The sequence below is a fragment of the Solea senegalensis genome, linkage group LG12 (assembly GCF_019176455.1).
Source record: "Solea senegalensis isolate Sse05_10M linkage group LG12, IFAPA_SoseM_1, whole genome shotgun sequence".
NCBI lineage: Eukaryota > Metazoa > Chordata > Actinopteri > Pleuronectiformes > Soleidae > Solea > Solea senegalensis.
This window is the reverse complement of record NC_058032.1, coordinates 8,798,805-8,820,124: the sequence shown is the minus strand read 5'-3', so window position 1 is coordinate 8,820,124 and position 21,320 is coordinate 8,798,805. Positions and strand designations below refer to the sequence as shown.

At 40.1% G+C, this 21,320-nt stretch overlaps 2 protein-coding genes across 2 annotated transcripts; both read left to right on the top strand.

The window, feature by feature from the left end:
- The first annotated feature begins 1,504 nt into the window (after positions 1–1,504).
- On the top strand, positions 1,505–5,327 carry tspan7 (tetraspanin 7). The gene is made up of 8 exons (XM_044039927.1): positions 1,505–1,706; positions 2,586–2,774; positions 2,846–2,920; positions 3,513–3,608; positions 3,764–3,919; positions 4,066–4,149; positions 4,514–4,598; positions 4,679–5,327. Exons 1-7 carry the CDS (start codon positions 1,626–1,628, stop codon positions 4,580–4,582), a joined length of 750 nt encoding a protein of 249 aa, XP_043895862.1. The 5' UTR covers positions 1,505–1,625; the 3' UTR covers positions 4,583–4,598; positions 4,679–5,327.
- A 2,497-nt stretch (positions 5,328–7,824) lies between these two features.
- On the top strand, positions 7,825–9,761 carry mid1ip1l (MID1 interacting protein 1, like). Its single transcript, XM_044039929.1, has 2 exons — positions 7,825–8,000; positions 8,690–9,761. Exon 2 carries the CDS (start codon positions 8,789–8,791, stop codon positions 9,278–9,280), a length of 492 nt encoding a protein of 163 aa, XP_043895864.1. The 5' UTR covers positions 7,825–8,000; positions 8,690–8,788; the 3' UTR covers positions 9,281–9,761.
- Positions 9,762–21,320: the final 11,559 nt, after the last annotated feature.

Genomic DNA, 21,320 nt, shown 5'->3' with positions numbered 1-21,320 from the left:
CAACATAGTGGCTTACATTCTTTTTCCAGCACAACCTCTGCAATCTAATTTCCAACAACTATATAAACACACCTGAGCAAAAACTACTCAAAATGTACTCAAATTCGGACTGAATTTGTGAAATTTGGAAATACATCACAATTCAATGTTCACTTGGCTCATTTGTATGAGCAAAAGAAAAGAAAAATGCTCTATTTTGTGACTTCTGCACAATTACTGCTACTTTATATCACTACTAAAAATGTGACATAAAAGAATCATAACTTTGACAAAACAACACATAAGACGCATTTTTTAAAGTCCCCCCCCCGGAAGTCCATATAAGGAGTTGTGTATTATTCCCACAGCAAATTACCATGGGTGTAGTGCCGTGTGAGCACTAAGGGTTAATGTCTGTGGTAAAACTGTTTGTCCTACTATATCATTCAGTTTTTCCAAGACATGCTTGAGCATTTCATGTACATGTCGTACTGACACTGACAGTTTGCCGAAACATAAGATTGACTTTCAGTCGCATCATTCCAATCCAAATTCCAATGATCAGAGAATTTAAACAAACAAACAAAGGATCAAAGCTGGTGGTGCCCCTGAGACTGAAAAAAAGATAAAAGCATTATCTTGGTGACATCAAAGTGATGTCACCAAGATAGAAGTGAAAAAATAGAAGTGGCAAAGGCAAGAGAGAAAGAAGGCATTCAAAGAATCCAGTGAACTTGCCGGTTTATCTACTTATACTAAGGTAGGTTATTAAAACAGAGGAAACTACAAAGCAGGTAATCCCAACCTTTGACTAAAACATCTCTCAGAAACGTTTCTTTTGGGGGTTATAAGTCATGTCGAAATTTTCCACTTTATGTTTGAAATTTTCCTTAATTTTGCGCTTATACCGTTCGCTAGTGCTAGGTAATATTGCATTTCACATCAGGCAGGTTGATTCCATCCTACGCCATGTGTTGTGTTAAACTCTGCAAACACAAGTGGTCTACTGTGTGATAATTAGTGACATCTACTGGTGAGACTGCAGATTGCTATTCACATAGCAGAAAGGATAGGCCCCTAACTCGCAGGCCTTGTCTAAGAACATACTTTATTCTAAGACAATATTTCCATATGTACGCTGTGACTTTATTGTCAAGTCAGTAAAGCAAAGCGTTTTACAGTTGTTTCACTGCAACTGTAGTTTGCTTGTTCGTCGTTTACCGAACTGATTTGACTATTAAATCTAAACTGCCCCCACAATTGACTTCTGGTCATTTCCACTTCCGACTTTCGAGTTCTGATGTAAATCGAACGCAACACCAGAGTGTAGGAGGATTTGTTGCAGTATGCAGTCTCACCATTAGATGTCACTAATTATCACATATTTGACTTTAAGGAGTTAAAATATTTTTTTGGGAAAGAATTTCGAAAGTTTGTGAAATGTTAATAGATAGTGTGGTTTCTTCCTCCGTGGACACAGTTGCATATTTACCCGTCAGAAAAGTGAATCTGGGTCAGTGACGACACTTCCTCCGCTCCCTGTCCTCTCGGATTTATCCATTTTTTTCCTCCTCCTCTGCCCCGCAGGACGCTGAGATTCGAAATCTTCACGCAAACTGAAAGCAGAGAATAAATAAACCATCAACATGTCGTCTCGACGTCTCCAGACGAAGCCAATGATTACGTGCATTAAGACTTTCCTCGTCTCTTACAGCCTCATATTCTGGGTGAGTACACGATATGTAATGTGGGGACAAGAAGCTAAAAAAAAACAAAAGAAAAGAAAGGGGGGAGCAACAACGGACCAACAATGCTAACTAACTCAGTATGGTCAGGTCTAATCACGACACACGCAGAGAAACAGAGAGTCAAATAAGTCCAAAGTTAAAGTTGTATTTGCGCTGAAACGTAAACGAGCAGAAGAGCCACTTGTTGACCGAGTCGCTAAAGCAGATGTTTGTTTAGTTCAACCACACGGAGGAGAAAATGGTCAACTACGTGTCCTAAACACAGCCCGTTATAGCTGTGGTGTCAGAGATCTGACATCTTTTTCTTATTAAGTCAATGTGAAAGTAGTGATCCGTGGTTAGGCGTTATTTTTTTAGAGACTGATCCGAATGTGTTGTCGATTAATCCACATTTTTTGGTTAGAAAATGCCGTTTCAGAGCGACAACTTAAGTTACTAAAAGACTTAAATGCCATATATTTGACAAGTTACAGTACAAAACGTAAATTTGAAATCAATTACTAAGGGGAAACATGGTGTAATTTATAACATCAGCATTAGTTGACAAAAATCCAATCCAGTGAAAGCAATAATTTGCCAATTTCAGTTTACAGCACTCATAGTTGTTATTTTTTACAGAAGATGTATTTCAAATGGTGTATGTTTTGGCTAAAAGTGTACACGTCAGGTAGTTGTGGAGATGAGACTGTGATTTGATTAACAAACAAAAAAAACTGAAGCAGGGGGAGAACTAGGGGAATGGATTAGAGGCTTAAATGTCAGGTTTTGCGGTAGGACACATCCCTAACCCTAAACCTTCCTCACCTTTCTCTGGTGGTCTTTAATTTGTTCCATGTCTCAACCTGCTGTCTCCTCCAGCTCACAGGCGTGATCCTGCTGGGAGTTGGGGTGTGGGGGAAGGTGAACCTGGAGGCATATTTCTCCCTGGCTTCCGAGGAATGCACCAATGCACCATATGTCCTCATTGGGACTGGAGCCTTCATCATTGTTTTTGGCCTGTTTGGCTGCTTTGCGACATGTCGTGGCAGTCCATGGATGCTCAAACTGGTAAGTGAAGGAGCAGAGTTATCCCTGGAATCTTGACCTTGGTATTAACTGTTCCTCTTCCTTGTCCTCAGTATGCCATGTTTTTGATCTTGGTCTTTCTGTCTGAGCTTGTGGCCGGCATCTCGGGATTTATCTTCAGACATGAGGTGAGTCTGTGAGTCACAGGTGCATAACATTTTCACATATCTCACAATGAATCACAATTCTACTCTGTAAAGTATATTCTGCTGCTTGTTGTATTCCCCAGAACTGAGCCACATCAATAGGCACTGCCTATGAAAATATGGCTGCCAGTGGGGACAACGGGGGGGGGGAACAGATTTTTTATCACTTGACAAATCTGCTGACTAAAATATATTCTGCCATGTTTTGGATTCCCCAGATGAAAAACATTTTAGGCCTTACCTATCAAAGTGCTGTGAGAACCTACAACAGAGATGACGACAGAGTCACTTCAGAAGTCATCCACAGAGTTGTAAGACAAGACAATCTGACTGTGCTTTTTAGTAAACTGCATAAAATTGACCCCTTAAGTTTTGGCCACCAACATTTATCAAAAGTGTCCAAATGACAGAATGACACACAGCTAGCTTGCCGCCCGCTGCCGAGAACACGCAGGGACAGGCTCTGCTGGGGACAGTGAAAGCAAAGCTGTCAGTGGGGACAGTAGAAAAGGCTCAACTCAACAAATCTGCCCACTAAAACGTATTGTGTGTGTGTCTGTTTTGGCTTTTTTAGCTCCAAACCCAGCTGGGCCACACCTATGAAAATGCTGTGAAGCTCTACAACAAGATTGACAGCAGCAGCTCTGCGGTCGACGCCATCCAGAGAACTGTGAGACATTTTTCACTTATCCATCTCGCTGTATTATCTGACAAACTCCTGTTTAGGACTATTCAGTAGAATGGCAACATTTTAGTCACTGCAGGGAGACGGGTGATGTTTTTCTGTTATTGTTTTTAAAACACCCTTTGTTCCACTCCATACAGTTGCATTGCTGTGGAGTGAATAATTACACAGACTGGAGTGAGACAGCTTACTTTGCAACACATGGCATCCCCGGTAGCTGCTGTAGAAGTGATGCAGTGTGCACAGATGATAACTTGAGAGTCCTCGCCACGGCTGCGAACTTAGTGTACTCACAGGTGAGTTCACTGCCTACACCAGACACTTGATATTACGTAGCGTTGTAGCATTTTTTTTTCACCAACTCACGTCAAACTCTTTCCTAATTATTTGGGGAAAATGTTGAATGTAACCCTTTTTAAATATTGTTATTTTCACTGTGTAGGGATGCTTCACAGTGATGACCCAAACAGTGGAGGCCAACCTAGGAATCATCGCAGGGATTTCCTTTGGGATCTCTTGCTTCCAGGTACAGAATACATTTGAGAAAGAACATGTTCAACTGACTTTATAATGTCTGTACAGGGACATGCTGGCATTTACAGCAGTAATTCATTAATCGTGTACTTGTTTGGTATTCACATTTAAGGAGCTGAAACAACACTCTGATTAATTGATTATCATAGAGTTGACGATTAATAATCCAATAATCGTTGCAGCCCTACTAATGAGTAAAATAATAGGACATGTCTCACATTCAGACATGTTCAAAATAACTCCCTGCTTTATGAGTGTACTGTTGACTGAGGGATTTTGTGGTTGCAAAATGGCCAAAATATGTGTGGAACTGTCTCGTGTTTTTGACGTCTATATATTAACGTGTTTTCTCTCAGATCATTGGGATATTCCTGGCCTGCTTCTTGTCTCGGTACATATCCAAGAACCAGTATGAGATGGTCTAACATTTACCCTCCAAAGGTAAGACTTCACTGGTAGTGGTTTAAAGAGCTAATGTTCAAATGCAAATTGTAATGATGTGTTTTTATCTGTGTTTACAGGTTATCACCGGGCAGCTCCTGATGATGAAAATGGAGTTAAAAGAATATCCTGGGATTTTAATATTGTGTGTCTGTGTATGCGTTATCATTTTAGCAAGGGAAAACATTGTGCCCCCTCGTTTCGTGAAGGCAGTCTCACCGATGACAAACAACCAGAAGGAAATTACACCATGGGAAATTAAGCCTGTCAGTGTACTGAGACCAAAAAGAAAAGGGACCTGAACATTTTGGATATTTGCGTTACTTCAGGGATTTAATTGTGCCATGTCCATCTACATCTAATGTTTCTTTGAGTTAATTCCCACTACCAGTTTCTTGTATCTTTGTGTATTGCAGCTGCCTTATTTTGTAATGTTGCTGTATTTCGGCAAATGAAATGTAGATGATAAGCTGATAAATGTTAAATTCCTTTGAGCACTAAGTGAATGTGTGTGTGTGAAGCCAGTCAAGCCTCAGATAACTGACTATACAGTATGTCGCTACCCTTGGATTGAGTTTTCTCATCAGCAAGAAACTTGAGTAGTGTGCAAATTAAGCCTTAATAAGGATTGTTTAGGCCAGTATTGTTGAACACCAGCATTCTGTCATGTAGTTATTCTTTAGTGGATGCATTTAAAATAAAGATGAAGATACATTATCTTTAACAAAAGGTTGTAGTTCAGGATGTGTTTGATTATGTGTTTGATTATTCAGGGCCTTCAGCTCGATGTGTGGTATCGGTACATTTACAATACAAGGCTTGGCATTTTCCAAATACTGTGATATAATGAGATAATTTGAAAGTCGGCCGAGAAACTACAATATTTGTGATAGAAAATGTCTTCATGTTGTTTGATTGAACAGGCTGTCTCTGATTATCAGAGCAACAAATTAGATTAGGCTATTGATCTCACGCCGCGGAAATTCACTTGTTACAGCAGCAGAAGGTCAAGAGGTAGAAAAGTGACAAAATAGGAATATATTATGCAATAAAGATAAAAAATAGGATTAAGCAGAAGGTAACATGACAAAAATGCAGTGGCACAGGATTATCTTTATTATTTTTCCAGATTTATACTTAGGGATGTATGATAAAAAAGGATGATTTCCAGGATGTGGGATGTTTGACGGAGTAACAAATGATTTAACTAAACACAACAGACCATAATTCACACAAGGTCTAGTCTATTATTATATTAATTGTCACATTATGTACTTACACCAGGGATGGGAGAGTACATTTTCAAATGTTCAAGTCTTTTCCTGTTGCTGTTGAGAAACAAACGGGAACTTCACCTTGAGCTGTTGTGTTGAGACACAAAGGAAGGACAATCATTTACTATGCAGTCTCAATGAATGAATACAGTCACAAATGGGACGAGAACAATGGCCTAATGTCCTAAAGTTGCAAAGAAAGACCTGTTTTTATTTCATGAATTTGCCACAGTGAAAGTCTGGTTTGAGGTTTCCCTGAATATCACAATGCTGAAGTGGAATGGATGAGATTTAACACTGTTCTGTAGGGAAGTACAGTACATACCAACATACTAATGTCGCTCAACACCACGCCGATATATCAGAAGGACTGAGAATTTTAAGATAATTACTACCAAATATTTACACATACAACATCAGAGTAGTACCGTGATCCTCCATGAGTCACTGAAACACAATTTATGAGTGAACCCGAATGAGTCGAGTTGATATCATTTGTACTGTATTGGTTACATTTCTTTACAACATCTTGTTTATTTTCCATTTTCATCAACAGTTGAAAATAGTAGATGAACAGGCAAATAAGCAAAACAATATAAACTGTCAATTAACATACAAATACGTACACTATACCCTCAAAGGTCGCAAGTTCATGGTCGCAAGTTCAACTCCACCCCTGGCAGGCTGTACTCAATTCCCTTGTAAGTCGCTTTGGATAAAAGTGTCTGCTAAATGACATGTAATGTAATGTAATGTAAAGTAAAATAATAACATTGGTGACATAAATTAAAAAATAAAATGCAGTTTTATTAGTAGTTCAGGAACACTCCAAGAAGTTTGTCACTTATTCTATCCAGTGGGGAATTCTTGTGACATGAACCTCTTGATCAACATAACAGTGTTGCTGTAAAGGTCCAGAATGTTTGTCCATAAGCAAAACACCAGTGGAAATTTGGGTTGAAATCTAGTTATGACATAAATACAGCACGGTGGAGTAGTGTGTAGTAGTTGTAAGCACTGTTGCCTTACAGCAAGAAGGTGCTGGGTTTGATTCAGTCACAGCAGCTCTGATTAACCCTCTATAATGACAATAAACATCCTTTCAAATTGTACAACTAGAGCAAAGTTTGAATGTCCCTGCATATCAAAATATTGTCAGTTATAAATAACAAAAAATATCATAAACTGTATCTTGTACATGATTATGTTTATGTAGACATGTGAAGACCTTTGCCTTTTCTGTAAATGGAAGAACACTGGCCTCTTTCTAGTTTGACAGTAGAAAAACAGCAGGTGTAATTAATAGTCCTAATGACACTGCAGCTAATTAACTTCATTAAAAACACCTGTGCTGCTTCTGCTGCCCTATATGAAAACACACTGAGGGGCTGACACCACAGTAATACGTGTGTGAGACACCATTTCACAGTTGTCATTCAGACTCTGGTAAGAATAATATCAAAGTGGGTTAGTATATGATTGTTTTTGGTTTTGTTTTTCCAGAGCTGTGAGAAAGCTCTAAAATCTAAACTCCGTCCACCAGGTGGCAGTGTCTGCCCATCAATACAGCGAAGCAGTCGTAAATTCAGAATATGACATAAGAGACAAACGGAAAAACACAAGCTTAAAATGTAATTTGGACTTTTACTGACATGGAAATAATTATATTGAGAAAACAAAACAAAAAAAACCACCTGCGCAGCAACAACACTCACGCACGCACGCACACACCCGGTGCACAGGATCAAAGCCTTCAGGCTATAAACGGTCCCGGAAAAGCTACTGTGAGTCAATGAGATGCAGACTAACTGTGGATCAAAGCACGTTTGAGTGACAGCTATGCGGCGTCTCTAATTGGTCAGATCTCGATCAGATGCTATTTGACTCCGCCCACACCCTCCACGCTGTCCAACGGCAGCAACATAAAATTACACAGAGGGAGCGGCGATTCCTCCTTTCACTTCAGCCCGGCGTGTCGTATATAAATACCGCTTTCAGCCGACATTTATTCGAGGAAATCTTGTGTTTCTTCCCGGCGGGTGGTGAGCAGATAGGCCCTGAGTGGACTTGGTTGATTTCACCAGCACAAGCCAAGAAAACGTTGCGCTCAGGTTAACTCGTGGCTCAGGTCAGTGTTCATCCTCTTATTCACAAACACTCACTGCCATTTCTGACGCAAAATTCAAGGTCATGTTGATCACTTTTGTGACTGGAGCAGAACAATGCGGCAAAATGTGATGTTGCATGTTGTTGTGGTCCAGGTGTGGTGATGTGTATCTCTGGATTGCTGACATTTTAGATGAAACTATGTTGAGAAGAGATGAGAAACGAGCTACCCGTGTTTCATCATCCTGCAACCTGTGTGTGTGTGTGTGTGTGTGTGTGATTCTGGGGAGAATTGTTCAAGACATCTAAAGGTCTTTTTGATGTTCTACACTTGTTTTTGATTCAAGATTCTTTATTGATATTATGCAAGCATTGCAACATTTCCTCAAATTGATTTAGGGAGTGCACCACAGAAGTGTATGTTTATAAAATGCCAGTGTATTGAGGAGAACTAGGAGGAGAACAAATTGTGGATAAAACCAGGACAGGATCATTATTGTAGTCTTAAATTCATGTTAAGGGTTGTTACAGTAGTGTTAAATTTATTAGGAAATGTAAGCAAGTCTAGGTGCATATGTGTTGTGAATTGGTCTTCGTCGATGCTGACTGTGTAAACCTGTACCTCAAACTGGTTTATAGACCAGGGTTTGTCTGCAGTTTGTTCATGCACAATTTCCTGCCTCCTCATGTTTCCTCTTGTTCTCTTTATAGATCAGCCATCTTAAGACTTAAACACCTATCATCTCTGCCTTAACTACAACCCCACCCGCCAGTTCTTCTCTGTAACCACGCCGACCCAAAGCCTTCAAAATGATGCAGATCACCAGTGACTCCGCCAGCAACAAGCACTCCCTCATCAACGTCATGCACCGCTTCATAGCCGCTGCCAACAACATGGACGAGACCATCATGGTGCCGAGCCTGCTGCGAGACATGCCACTGGAGGAGCAGGCCACCAGCGAGAAGGAGGCCAACAATAACAATGAGCCGCAGTGTCCCAACAAGCAGAGGGACATGTACGAGCACTACCTGCTCCTCAAGTCCATAAAGAACGACATGGAGTGGGGTCTTCTGAAGAGGGAGATGAGCAGCGGCGCCAGCTTCCTGGAGATGGCGGTGAAGCAAGAGGAGCAGCAGCAGGTCACTGGGGATCTGCTCCAAGATAACCACTCTGACCTGGAGCGTCAGTTTCATTATCACCTCAGAGGACTGTTTGGAGTTCTGTCCAAACTCACAACGCAAGCAGACAACCTCACCAACCGGTACAAGAGGGAAATTGGAGGAGGAAACTTCATCAGATAGAAGTCTCTTTCTTTTCTTTTTTTGCACCCACCCCTCCCACTTTACCCTGAATGCTTGACTTGGAAAAAATGGGATGTGTTTAAAAGCCCCGTTTTTGGTTAATAGATCTCAATGGACAGTGAACTGACCAGGGCAAATACGTTGTGACCTGTGTAGTGACACTCCCGCACTTCCTCTTGTTCTTCCCTAACACCAAACATACCTGAAACCAGTGATGCCTGCACATGTCTGCCTGAGCCTGCTTATTGTTGCAGAGGTCGACATTAGTGCTTGGTGGAGGTTTTAATTAAATCTGTACCCAAGTCCAAATGAAGCACAGCTCTAGTTTTTGCAGAAAATTGCACTCCCTTATGTCTTTATTTCACATTTGAGCACCATCACCATGTCAGTGTGTCTGATTATTAATAAAAGGTTTCACTGTAGGAGATTTGAATGCTGGTTATTCGTCCCTCCTTTTTTTTTTTTTTTAAATTCCCGTCATGATTCTAATGCTGAGCTGAAGGGCTCATATTAGCAGGTTAGCTTTCCACACGGTGTAAGTGTAACACGGTGTGCCTTGACTTTTGTATTCCCTGATGCCCTGTTCAGTGAACTCCCCATTGTCTGTCTGCTTAAATGGCTCATCAAGGTGTTTTATGATGAAATGGCTCATTTAATTGTCCTTGGATATTTCAAAACATTTTATATTGAAGCAAAAATGCAGTAAAATTTAAATAAATAATTGCAAACCTATTTTCTGGCTCAGATTCTTTTGTTCATTGTCACAGGAAGGATGTTGGAGGTGTTAATACCATTTTCCTGTTGTGGTTTATGTACAAATGTTCTCTCAGTAATGCTTTTGTTTTTGACATGTCATTATATATGAACACTTTGTGTCCCTCTTCTATATAGGGCAAGTTGGTGTTGAGGGATTTGCCGAGGATTTACCTAAAGGAGATGTATGTAAGCAGAGTTGCAAACGAGGTCACAGCTCTCCACAAACACTCCATATAGATTGTGTGTTTGATGCAAATGGCTCACAGCAAGGCACATCGGCAGCATTTTACACAAGAACTGCTGTTTAGTCTTTAGTGTGCAGTACAGATAATTGCAGTTTTAATATTCTACAGAAAATGCATTTCTTAAAGTTCAAATTGTAGTAGATGTTTGTGAATGTGTTTTAATGACTGTTACTAACTCATGTATGGTCGCAGACATTGCAGTTACAACTCTCACAACCCATTCTCTTCCACTAATCATCTCAACCAGTAAAAATATAAATGGCTGTAAAGTGCTCTGACCAATCAGCAGAGATAAGCCTTGAATGTGAGACAATAAGTGTGATAACAATTATAAAACACACCCCGGTGACATATAAATTGGATTTTTTATTTTACCCTGTGGGGAAGATTTAACAAAATATCAGTCACAGATCGCTGTAGGTTTGTAACACTGAAAGCAGTGTCATTGACTGGAGTTTAAATGAAACATCAACTTGTATATGTTGCCACATCTATCCATCACCAAGTGAAACCCTCCCCCTAGCAACAGTACCATCAAGAGTAGCCAATCCGTTTGCAGCGCCCCCTCCCTCTCTGTCTCTGAAAGGCCCAGTAGTGATTAAGAGATTGAAGGGCATCCAGGAAGCAGACATGGCCAAGCATACTGGCTCTCCCCGATCAGCAGCAGCAGCAGCAGCAGCGAGGACGCTGAGGGCAAAGAGTTTGCATAGAAAGTGCTGCATGTGTCCTGTGGTGAGAGGCTACAGTCATCCTCTGTTTCCACTCACAATGGCCCATACAAATGGCTGCGAATCAAAATGGCTGTGCTGGCTGGTGTGCCTCAGCCCACTCTGATAACTGGGTCAACCTCACTGGTGACAGCTGGGCCAGAAACTGGGTTTTTATTCATTTTCATTGACAGAAAACTAATCTACATATTTACTGAGTCATATAATCCGTCGAAGCCACGCTTAAACCGACATTTGAAAAACGTATAATGCATTGACAATGTGACAACATGAATTTGGATCCAATTATAAGTAAAACAAATAAAAGAAGTAATAACCAATCTTTTTAAATTACTTTTTTTATTCCTGTCTGGTGCACAATGTTATTGTTTTTGGTTCACGCTCATAGCATATTTTTTAGCAGTAGTATGAAACAAGCTAGCTTTACCAATGTTTCCAAACTTCCAAAAAGATAAGATAAATATCTGCTGGCTTAGTCTGAGCTAGGCTAGATGTAGCTTTACCTATCTTTTCAGTCTTAATGCTAGGCTAAGATAAGCCAAATATATGCTGTCTTAATCTTAGCTAGGCTAGCTGTAGTTTTACCAATGTTTCCAAACTTAATGGTAAGCTAAAATAAGCTAAATATCTGCTGGCTTAGTCTGAGCCAGACTAGCTGTAGCATTACCTGTCTTTCCAATCTTAATGCTAGGCTAAGATATGCTAAATATATGCTGGCCGTTGAATCCTGTTTAAATTAATTTTAAAAAGTCAAACCTCAAATGTGCCACAGGTGTGTAAGGGGCATACAACAAAATTAGCCCCAAGTTGCTGTTTTTTATTTTTTAGATAATATCTATAGTTTCCTATGCTTTCAATTTGTATTTCAAAATTGCACCATCCCATGGTGCAAAGGGCTTGCACCATGGCAGTGATATTCTGAAATACAGCTCTGACTGGCACTGCTCCCCAGTCACATTCATATCTTGAGAAACCTGAGAGCGAATAGTTGCAATAGTTGCTGTGTCCTGTCTGTGTGTTGCTGTTTTGAAATGGCTCCAGACTTGTGATGAGTAAGATGCTGTAGTTTCATCATCCACAGTAGACATTTAGAAAACTGTGAGTATGGAGCATTAAAGCACTTTTCTTTTCTAGACATTTTGAAGTACAACTGGTGTGTTGCAAAGGGTTTGGGGGTTCATTGTAAAGTGATGGTGGACAAATCTGGGAAGACATTTGGTGTTGAAAGGTCTCGAGTCTCTGTGAGGTTGGCAGCTCTTTGCCCTGTCCAGTTTTTCTGCCAACATATGTGAGGCTGCGTGATAACAGACTTGGCAGAATAGCGGTGCCTACATGCTGTTACTCACCTATCTCTCACATTTATTGGTTTATGAGGGCCAGGTCACGTCAATCTGATACACGTGATACAGGTGGGTGATGTCTGAAGGCCAGTATCATGATTCTAAATAGTGCAAACACTGCGCTCTTATACTCATTCTGCAGTTTTCCATGGTGACAGCGCTGCACCTTGAGTAAACACAGTTAAAGCATTCGCCTTTGTCTTCATATGCAGACACGCTACTTCAAATGCAAGTTAAATCAAACAACAGAGAGAGAGAAGCTAACTTATGAGACTATGAGTGAATTAGGAGCAAAGTACAAAATCATTTACAGACGCCTCAGAAGTGCGAACTTGAGTATATGATATGTTCAGACTTTAGTATTACAATTTGAATTTATTTTACTTCATTTTTGTAATTTATACATTGGATTAGGATCTTATTCATGACTATGTTTGTACTGTTTTTACTCAGTAAGAATAAAGGTGTACATTTTGGTCATACAAATAGGTACTGAGGGTTTCACACTGTATTAAATCATTAATCGCAAAGACATTTAAAGTTTATTTGCAGAAATTGAATAAACTACCCACGTTTGGATTATTGCGATGACTGAAAGTCACCACGATTAACTTATTGTAAATTCTTTTTATATAATATCCTATATTGTCATTAGTTTGCATGTATATATGTATATATTTGAATGTATAATTATTTTGAAATTAAAATGGTTTGGTTGTTTTAGCCTTATGTACTTTTGGTAAGGGCCTTCCCTTAGGGAGGAAGGGAGAGGTGTATTTTTGTGTATTTTTGTGTTTTTTTGTGTTTTAATGGCATCTCTTGCCTATCGGATCCAAACACGGCCAAAGCAAAACAAAATGGTGCCCTTAGTTAATCACCTGCCAAGTTTGAAGCCTGTCAAATGACCCGTTGAAAGAGAGACAGACGTTTCTTCTGCTGTACTCTCTAAACACTTTTATAATTTCCACAGAGCCATAGCAGACACTAAGTGTCTTACAACTCATCTATAAGCATTCTAATTATTTTGTTACCTAGTAATACTTCCAGCGAGACATTTTTTTAAACCCTCGTCAGAAACATCACCTGCCTGAACAGGCCCTTTAGTTTGTATTTATCTTGGTTACAGTGTCACTGATGCTTCGTGGTGATTAAAACCAGTTTGGTGTTGTGTAATGTGATATTTGTTGCCTCACGCAGTGAAGACGGAGTCCGGGCGATGCCGCAGCAATAGAGTTGGCGCGCAGAAGATGGCGGAGCCCACGACACAGCCTCACAATGTGCTGCCTTTGTGCTGCAGGCGTAATGAGAACCAGCACGTTATTAACATTCCTGTGTGTTCGATGCAGCAACAAACAGCACAAGAGCAGCATCTTTTCTTTCCAGAGTCACTTTCTGGGAGAATTATATCCAGAACTCAGAGTGAATCCTTTGGCCATGAATGATGTAATGTAAGAAAATGAAATGTCTGGTCTGGCGTGTTTACTGGTCAGTAAAATTTGAATTACTGATATTTGAAATTGTTTTTTTTCCAGTCTTAATGCTAGGCTAATATAACATAACAATATGCTGGCTTAGTTTGAGAGCCACGTAGCTTTACATATTTTTCCATTCTTAGTGCCAGGCTAACATAAGTTAAATTGGCATAGTCTGAGCTAGGCTAGCTGTAGCTTTACCTATTTTTTTCCAGTCCCAATGCTAGGCTAAAATAAGCTAAATATATGCTGGTTTAGTCTGAGCCAGACTAGCAGCATCTTTTCCTTCCAGAGTCACTTTCTAGGAGAATTATATTCAGAACTCCAGAGGGAATCCTTTGGTCATGAATGATGTAATTAAACGTCTGTTTAGTCTACATCTACATTTAGTAGAGTTTATTGGCAGAAAATGAATATACTACCCAAGTGTATGAAATGCTTCAGTATTCAAAGGGTTATGTGAATGTTTCTGTTCAAGTATTAAGTTACAGCCCAATTCATTCATGATTTCACATGTTGTTGTCAGAGTTTCCAAACAAGTGGTTATTAAAAAGTTACTGTTGCCTTTTATGGCATTCTTTTCAAACCGGTATGGTCATTCTTCTCTGACCTGGCATTAACAAGGTATTTTCAGCCAGAAAACTGCTGCTCACTGGATATTTTCTCTTTGTTGGACCACTAAACACAGAGAGCTATAGACATATAATTGTGTGTGAAAATCCCAGATTACGAGTTTCGTAAATACTGCGACCAGCCTATCTGGCACCAATTAAAACATTTTAAAACATTAAAATCCTCTTTAGTCTCCATTCCGATGGTGGGTTTGAACTTCAGCATTGTCATTTTGACCATCTCTATGTGCAGTGAGTAGGTGGTTATATATTTTGTGTTACCAAGCAAGTTGAACAGATGTACCTAATAAAGTGGCCAGCGAGTGTAAAGATTCCTTTTAATGGCGTGTTATTGCGTTAAATTAAGGATTCAAATGTGCCTTGCACCTGGTGTCTACGGGTTACTATGATGACATTATTACTATCACTATAATGTAGACTTTTGAACAAGGCCTTTGGTTAAGGCACAGATAATACATGCCGTACTGTGCTGACTCTCAGCCTCCTATCAGTCTCAGGTCTTCTGTCCCGTCAGTGTGGAGACACAGCTGTGAAACCTGGAACACTATGTTCTTTTTTCAGCAGATGAGGTTTGAACCCCAGAACCTCAGCACCAAGCCCTCCCACCCCCACCCCTCCACAATTATTCCTTCATTCATTCCAACTAATAACAGCTTGGGACAGACTGGTATCTTTGTGTGGTCTGTTGTTTGGTTTACATGCAGCTTCATCGCTGCCTGAAATTAAAAAAAAGTCTTCCCTCACGTTGAGAGGAAGTTGACATGGAATCAGCGTCTTCAGCTACTTTTCACAGAGTATAAAGTCCATCTGCCCCGGGTGGTAAAAATGAATGTCACTCTGCTTGTGAACACCATGGCACCGCGTGAGTGCGTGCCAGCTCGGTACAGATCATATAGGGGAAGAATGTTTCAGGTTATGTAAGAGGCAAGTGGGTGTGGAGTCCAGCTGGAGCGGCTTACAGCCTGTCACCAAGAGTCTCTGAGAGCAAACAATCCTCCGAGCTCTGCTCTGCACTGCTCTGCACGCGTATGAGGCCTGTGGCTGTACAAATACTGCACACAATGTACACATGTGTGCACATGTACAAAGCCAGCATAACATGCATGTATATCATTATATCAGACTGTATATTATGGTTTACCCAACATATAGGAGCCTTTTGCAGCACTGAACTGTGGTAAAAACAACAATACCACACTGGAAAAGAAGCCTAAATACATATTGTACTTCCCGTGTTTGTGTTGTTTTTTTTGATCTCGTGCTCCTCAAATCTAAGTAGAGTTGATGCCGGCTTCAGTAATACTATATGTTCTTCACTTTAAAAGTTAACTGACCTATGAAGATGCAGTCCTGAAGTTTCTTCTTCACTCAGATTTGCATCTATGAGCAAAGTCTCACAAACAATAATCACAAAGGGGAACTTTCCACCTTCAGCAGAAAACACTCTTCTCGTTGTTAAACTCTGCACATAAATTGATCTGCACAGTGAAGTGACTGAGGCCTCAACACATATTAAAGTGGATCATTAGGTAAACAAACAACCTTGAGGCACATTCTCTACGCGTTGTCACATGACACTCTGTTGTTGGTCGCGTTGGTTTCCTCAAAACAAAACACTGAACGAAAACACTTGATTACCACAAAAAACCTTCCTGTTAGAGATAAAAGTGGAGTTGTGCGCTGCAACACTCACATAGGAAATATGATCTGTGTGGTTTTTGTTCTGGGATCCGCCTGTGTTGTCAGTAGCAACCGTGACAATGGAGACCTTCATGTTTGAGAACGCACTCCCACTCAAAGACGTCGCATTGTTTCACCCTCGTTCTGCGGAGCGACGGACGCTGACCTGTGGAGATCTTGTGCCTTTTATCTCACTGTGGTTCCTTCTGTGAGAGCAGAGGATTTCAGATGACCCCGATGAACCCAACGACTTACATCATTAGTAAATAAAAAACACACATTTGTATTACTGCATTTCATCACAGTATAAGCACTTTTGATCACCTCTCTTATTCTACACATCATTTATCTGTTACTTTACAGTTTAAAATACAAAACATGTGAAAATTACTTTGGATAATTTAAGACTTTTACTTAAGTTATATTATTGAAAAGTGACTTCAACTTCTACCAATTTCTGGTATCAAATATCCCTTTAAGGTACTTTATACAAGTGTAGTGGTAGCAGGGGCCGCTGGTGTCAATCCCAGCTGACATGGGGCAAAAAACGAGGTACACCCCACTTTTCTTCGGGGCCCCTTACATTTGCCTGGTGTGCCTGTCCTGTCAGTGCACCTAACATACATGGCTCTGCAAACCTCCCGTAGACACTCATGTGTGAGTGCACCGTAATGCTATTTGCGTTCCATTTCCACGGAATAAATGACATCAGTATCATTCAAACTACAATGAGAGATTCTGGGATGTTCTCATTACCCGTCTGCTGCTGACAGGCCACAGACATCTAAAGTGACTTTTCCGCTCCAGATACGACTTACTTCACATTCACAGTGTATTTCTGTATTTTATGCAAACTAGTATAAAACACAGTGGGTCGTCCTCAGTCCCGACCTCCTCCAGTTTGACCTTTATGCCGCTGGAAATACAAAGTTTCTACATTTTAATGAGATTTCACGAGTCTGTCTGGGTAACTGGGCTGCACAGGCACATGTTGGCAACTTTAGATTTTGCTGCAGACAGAGGCTGAGGTCAGCAGTTTTGCAACATAGTGCAAGGTGATGAGTTCTTTTTCTGGTTTTATTTTTAGAGCAGTCTGGGGGAATCTATCGTGTCAAAGATAGCAGCAGATCCATATTTACACTAACAAAGGTCATTTATACGGAAGTGTATTGCATTCACCTAAAGTCATTTTTGAAAAGGCTCTGTTTTCACAAGACTTTTCTTTCTTGTAAAAACAGACCCTGAAAAACAAATCTTTTAAAAACAGACCCTGAAAAACAAATCTTTTAAAAACAGACCCTGAAAAACAAATCTTGTAAAAACAGACCCGAGAAGAAATATCTTGTAAAAACTGACCCAAGAAAAAACCCTCGTAAAAACAGGCCCTCAAAAATATCTCGTAAAAACAGACCCGAAAAATACCTCATAAAAAAGACCCAAAAAAATATCTCGTAAAAACAGACCCGAAAAAAATCTTGTAAAAACAGACTCAAAAAAAAATCTCCTTAAAACAGACCTGAATAAAATCTCATAAAAACGGATAGATAAAAAATCTTGTAAAATCTTTTTCATTTAAAAATCTTTTTAGGTTAATGCAGTACTCCTCAGTAAATGTAACACTGATATACAAAGTGTTATTTCTACAGTAGGCTGTGTGATTTATCAGGATCTTTGAGTATAGAAGCCTCACTCACTCACTCACTCACTCAGATACTTAACTATTCACCAAACATCCACAGCACCGTTCACACAGATTCCATCGCTTGTTTTCACATATTTAAGATTCTGATCAGCAACAAGCTGCTTTCACTGTGAGGCTGGGAGAAAGAGGAAGTGTCTGCATGGAGCTGTAGATGTAAGACCAGTAAACTGGACTTCCCCCTTCTTCTTTTTTTTTTCTTCATTCAAAGAAGACTGTTATATAACCTGAGCCAAGCACCGTTAACAACAGATGCCCCCAGCGAACCCATAGCCATGAAGGAGGGGTGAAGATGAACACATTTTCATAACAAGCAGAATAAATCAGCCTGAAAAACCTGAAAGACATTCAGCCACATTTTACATGGACTGGAGGTCCATGTAACCCTAACCCTAACCCATTGTGTTTCCTTGTGTTTCATGTACTTTAGTCTCTTTGCCTCACTTCTCTTTATGTCACCATATAAGAACAATATAAAACACTCCCTGACTACTTGCTTCCTCTTTCCATGTCAGTCTGTCAGTAGTGTCTTGTGGAGACTTGCCCTCGTTTTAAACCAATCGCACTCTCAAGGCCCACAACACGCGTCCAATCAGCAGCAGGGGTACGGCAGGGGCCTGCAGAGGTGGGCGGGTCTAACAGCTTGATGTAATGATGTAATAAGGGTTTTTTTTTTTTTCCCCAGTCAAAATTTCCCAACACTCCCCAAAAAGTGCTGAGAAACGTGATGACTCCTACCTTGGAGCAAGGTTATGACAGAATTATAATGCAACTGAAATAAAGATAAAAAAATTAACTAATGTCGTTAATTGGGTTGACTTGGTTCATCTATGTGAATAAAAACCTAGTTTGCTCATGTTTTTCCTCAGACTGAGCTGCTAAGACTTCTGACTCACAAACATTGTGATGTGTCTCATGACGGTTATTTATGATTATTATCATTATTGTTTATGTTGTTATGTCCATGTCTTTAGTATAGGGCTGAAACAATTACTCAATTAATTGATTGCTAAATGCGCTACTTCAGTCTGTTGGCTACCAACCTCGGCAGTATTATACACATTTTCTTGTACACTGTTATATTTGATTCAGGGATGGTTGTGTTCGTCTGTACTAATAAACTTTTAAAATGGCATCTTTTGCTGGGTTTCTATGACACACAATACTTATTATGCACCTGGCAAATACTCCATATTACTAACAACTAACTAGGGATGTAACTCAAAATTATTTTCATAAAACGAGTAATCGTTTGGTCAAGAAAATGTCATAAACTGGATGATGTTCTCAAATGTCTTGTTTTGTCTCTGTTACATGGAGCAAAGAAACCAGAAAATATTCACATTTAAGAAGCCTAAAACGATCAGAAAACTTGTTTTAATCCCTCACAAACACTCAAACTTGATTATCAAAATACTTGCAATTGTTTCAGGCCTACAACTAACACTAAAATTAATAAAAACTCAAATAAAACTAAGCATTCACAACAAATAAAAACTCATTTTAAAAACAAAAAGTCAGAACTAAATAAAAGGACTTTTAGAGCTTCAACTTCAAATTCCAACCACTGGTTGCCACTCCAACCACATGTACTCTCTCACTCCTGCGGGGGTCAAAGCCCGGATAAACACACAGCAGAGACCACCTCTAGTAACCTCGTGCACAGGTTTACACTGTGGCTGGGACCATCTGTGCGACGATGAGGCCCCTGTGAGGGGGGAAAGAAACTGTCTGTCACTTCACAGGACAATAAAACAGTCACACAGAGGCACCAAGCAGGGACCATGTTCTCCCTGAGAAAATGTACTTAAAAACAAAGTGTAGATGAGATCAGCAGCAAATTAAACATAAAACTCACTAAATTCACACGCTCAACTGTTTGTTCTAATCAGTTCAGACTGAGACTTATATATAAATGTTGATAAGTGTTTGTCAAACCTGGAAATGAGGATGTTCTCGAATATCTTGTTTTGTCCACAAACCAAAATGATTCACTTTTTAAATGATTTCCATTTAGCTTTGTATTATGTGCCCAGTGACACTTGGTCACTTGGTCCGAGGCTTGAAACTGCAACGCTAATTCCGCACTTTTTAGACCCACTCATAGGTCTAAAAAGCCGGCGCCGGCAAACATTCTGTATCAGAATACTAAATACTAAATTGTTTCGCCAAGCTTTAAATCCCTTAGTTTTCACTACAATAGAGGATTTTGAGAGAAATCTCAGAAAAGTGGAAGGAGAGATGGCTTCTAAGTATATCACGTACACGAAACAACTAAATCTCAGGGAAAAGGGCAAACCGAGGTTTAGGGTTAGGCATGGAGAAGAAGTGAGGATAGGGCCAAGATGTTAAGGCCATATAACAAGTACAAAAAAGTCACGATAAAGGCTATATTTCGTAGGCGTCGACGGCCATATTGTTCAGTTAAAGGTGACATAGAATGCTTGTATCGCACATGTATGTTAGTTATGGAGGTCTACTTACATATATTAACTTGTTTTCATGATGTTCTGAAACTTTAGGGTTTCATAAACGAGGTAATGACGCAGATGCACACACAAACGCAGCGTTAATTGGAGCTTCCGGTCTATGTGGGCTTTAAGTCCTTGGGCCTTCACACTAGGACCCTCAGTACGTCACTTGCGGCACCACAGCCCTCCGGATAATCGTCAACCCCACACGTAGGGGGGCGGGACCTCATTCCCAGAATGTAAACAGTGTCCGCCATCTTTGCTAACAGTTAAGCTAACAGGAAGTGTCACTGGTGGGCACGTAACAAAGAAAAGAATAAAAGTATTTCTCAACTCAGAGTAAACGGAGGGTTTGGAAGCACAATTCTTTCAAAAATACTACCCATATTCTAGTAATTAAAAGCTAAATGCAAATCGGTGAAGTATTCCTTTAAGTGTCTTTCATGAATGTGGCGCCGGACAGGATATCTAGTGGCAGTTCTCTGAGTGGAAAAAGCCTCGTGGATGCCAGAGGTCAGAGGAGAATGACAAAAGACGATTTCTAAACACACAAGTTATCTTACCTTGAAGCAGATGAAGCCACAGCAACAGCAGACCTCACTCGTGCCATGCTGTTAGACGCACTCTGCCTAATAAAGTGACTGCGAGTGAGTGTAATCGATCAACACAAGCTCAGTTTAAAGCTGCTACTCATGTCATACATGTCGTAAAATGCGCTACATTTAGAGGAATTATCACGTATATATGAGTGTTTATTCGTCGGCAACACTTTCTTTCCCAACAGGAACAGCTGCCCTGCAGACTAAACAGAAGCCACAACATGTCTCACATGATGCTGCTGCACGCTGGTATTTGGCTCTGTTACTTCACTTGATCACACACAGCAGCGTCAGAGCAGAGCCAAAAAAGTTGGTTACAACACGGACAATTTCAAGTGTTTTCACATTAAATAACATAAGCAGTTGAATCTGCATGAGATTTCTCACGAGGAATGAAGTCGAATGTGTCTAATATTTT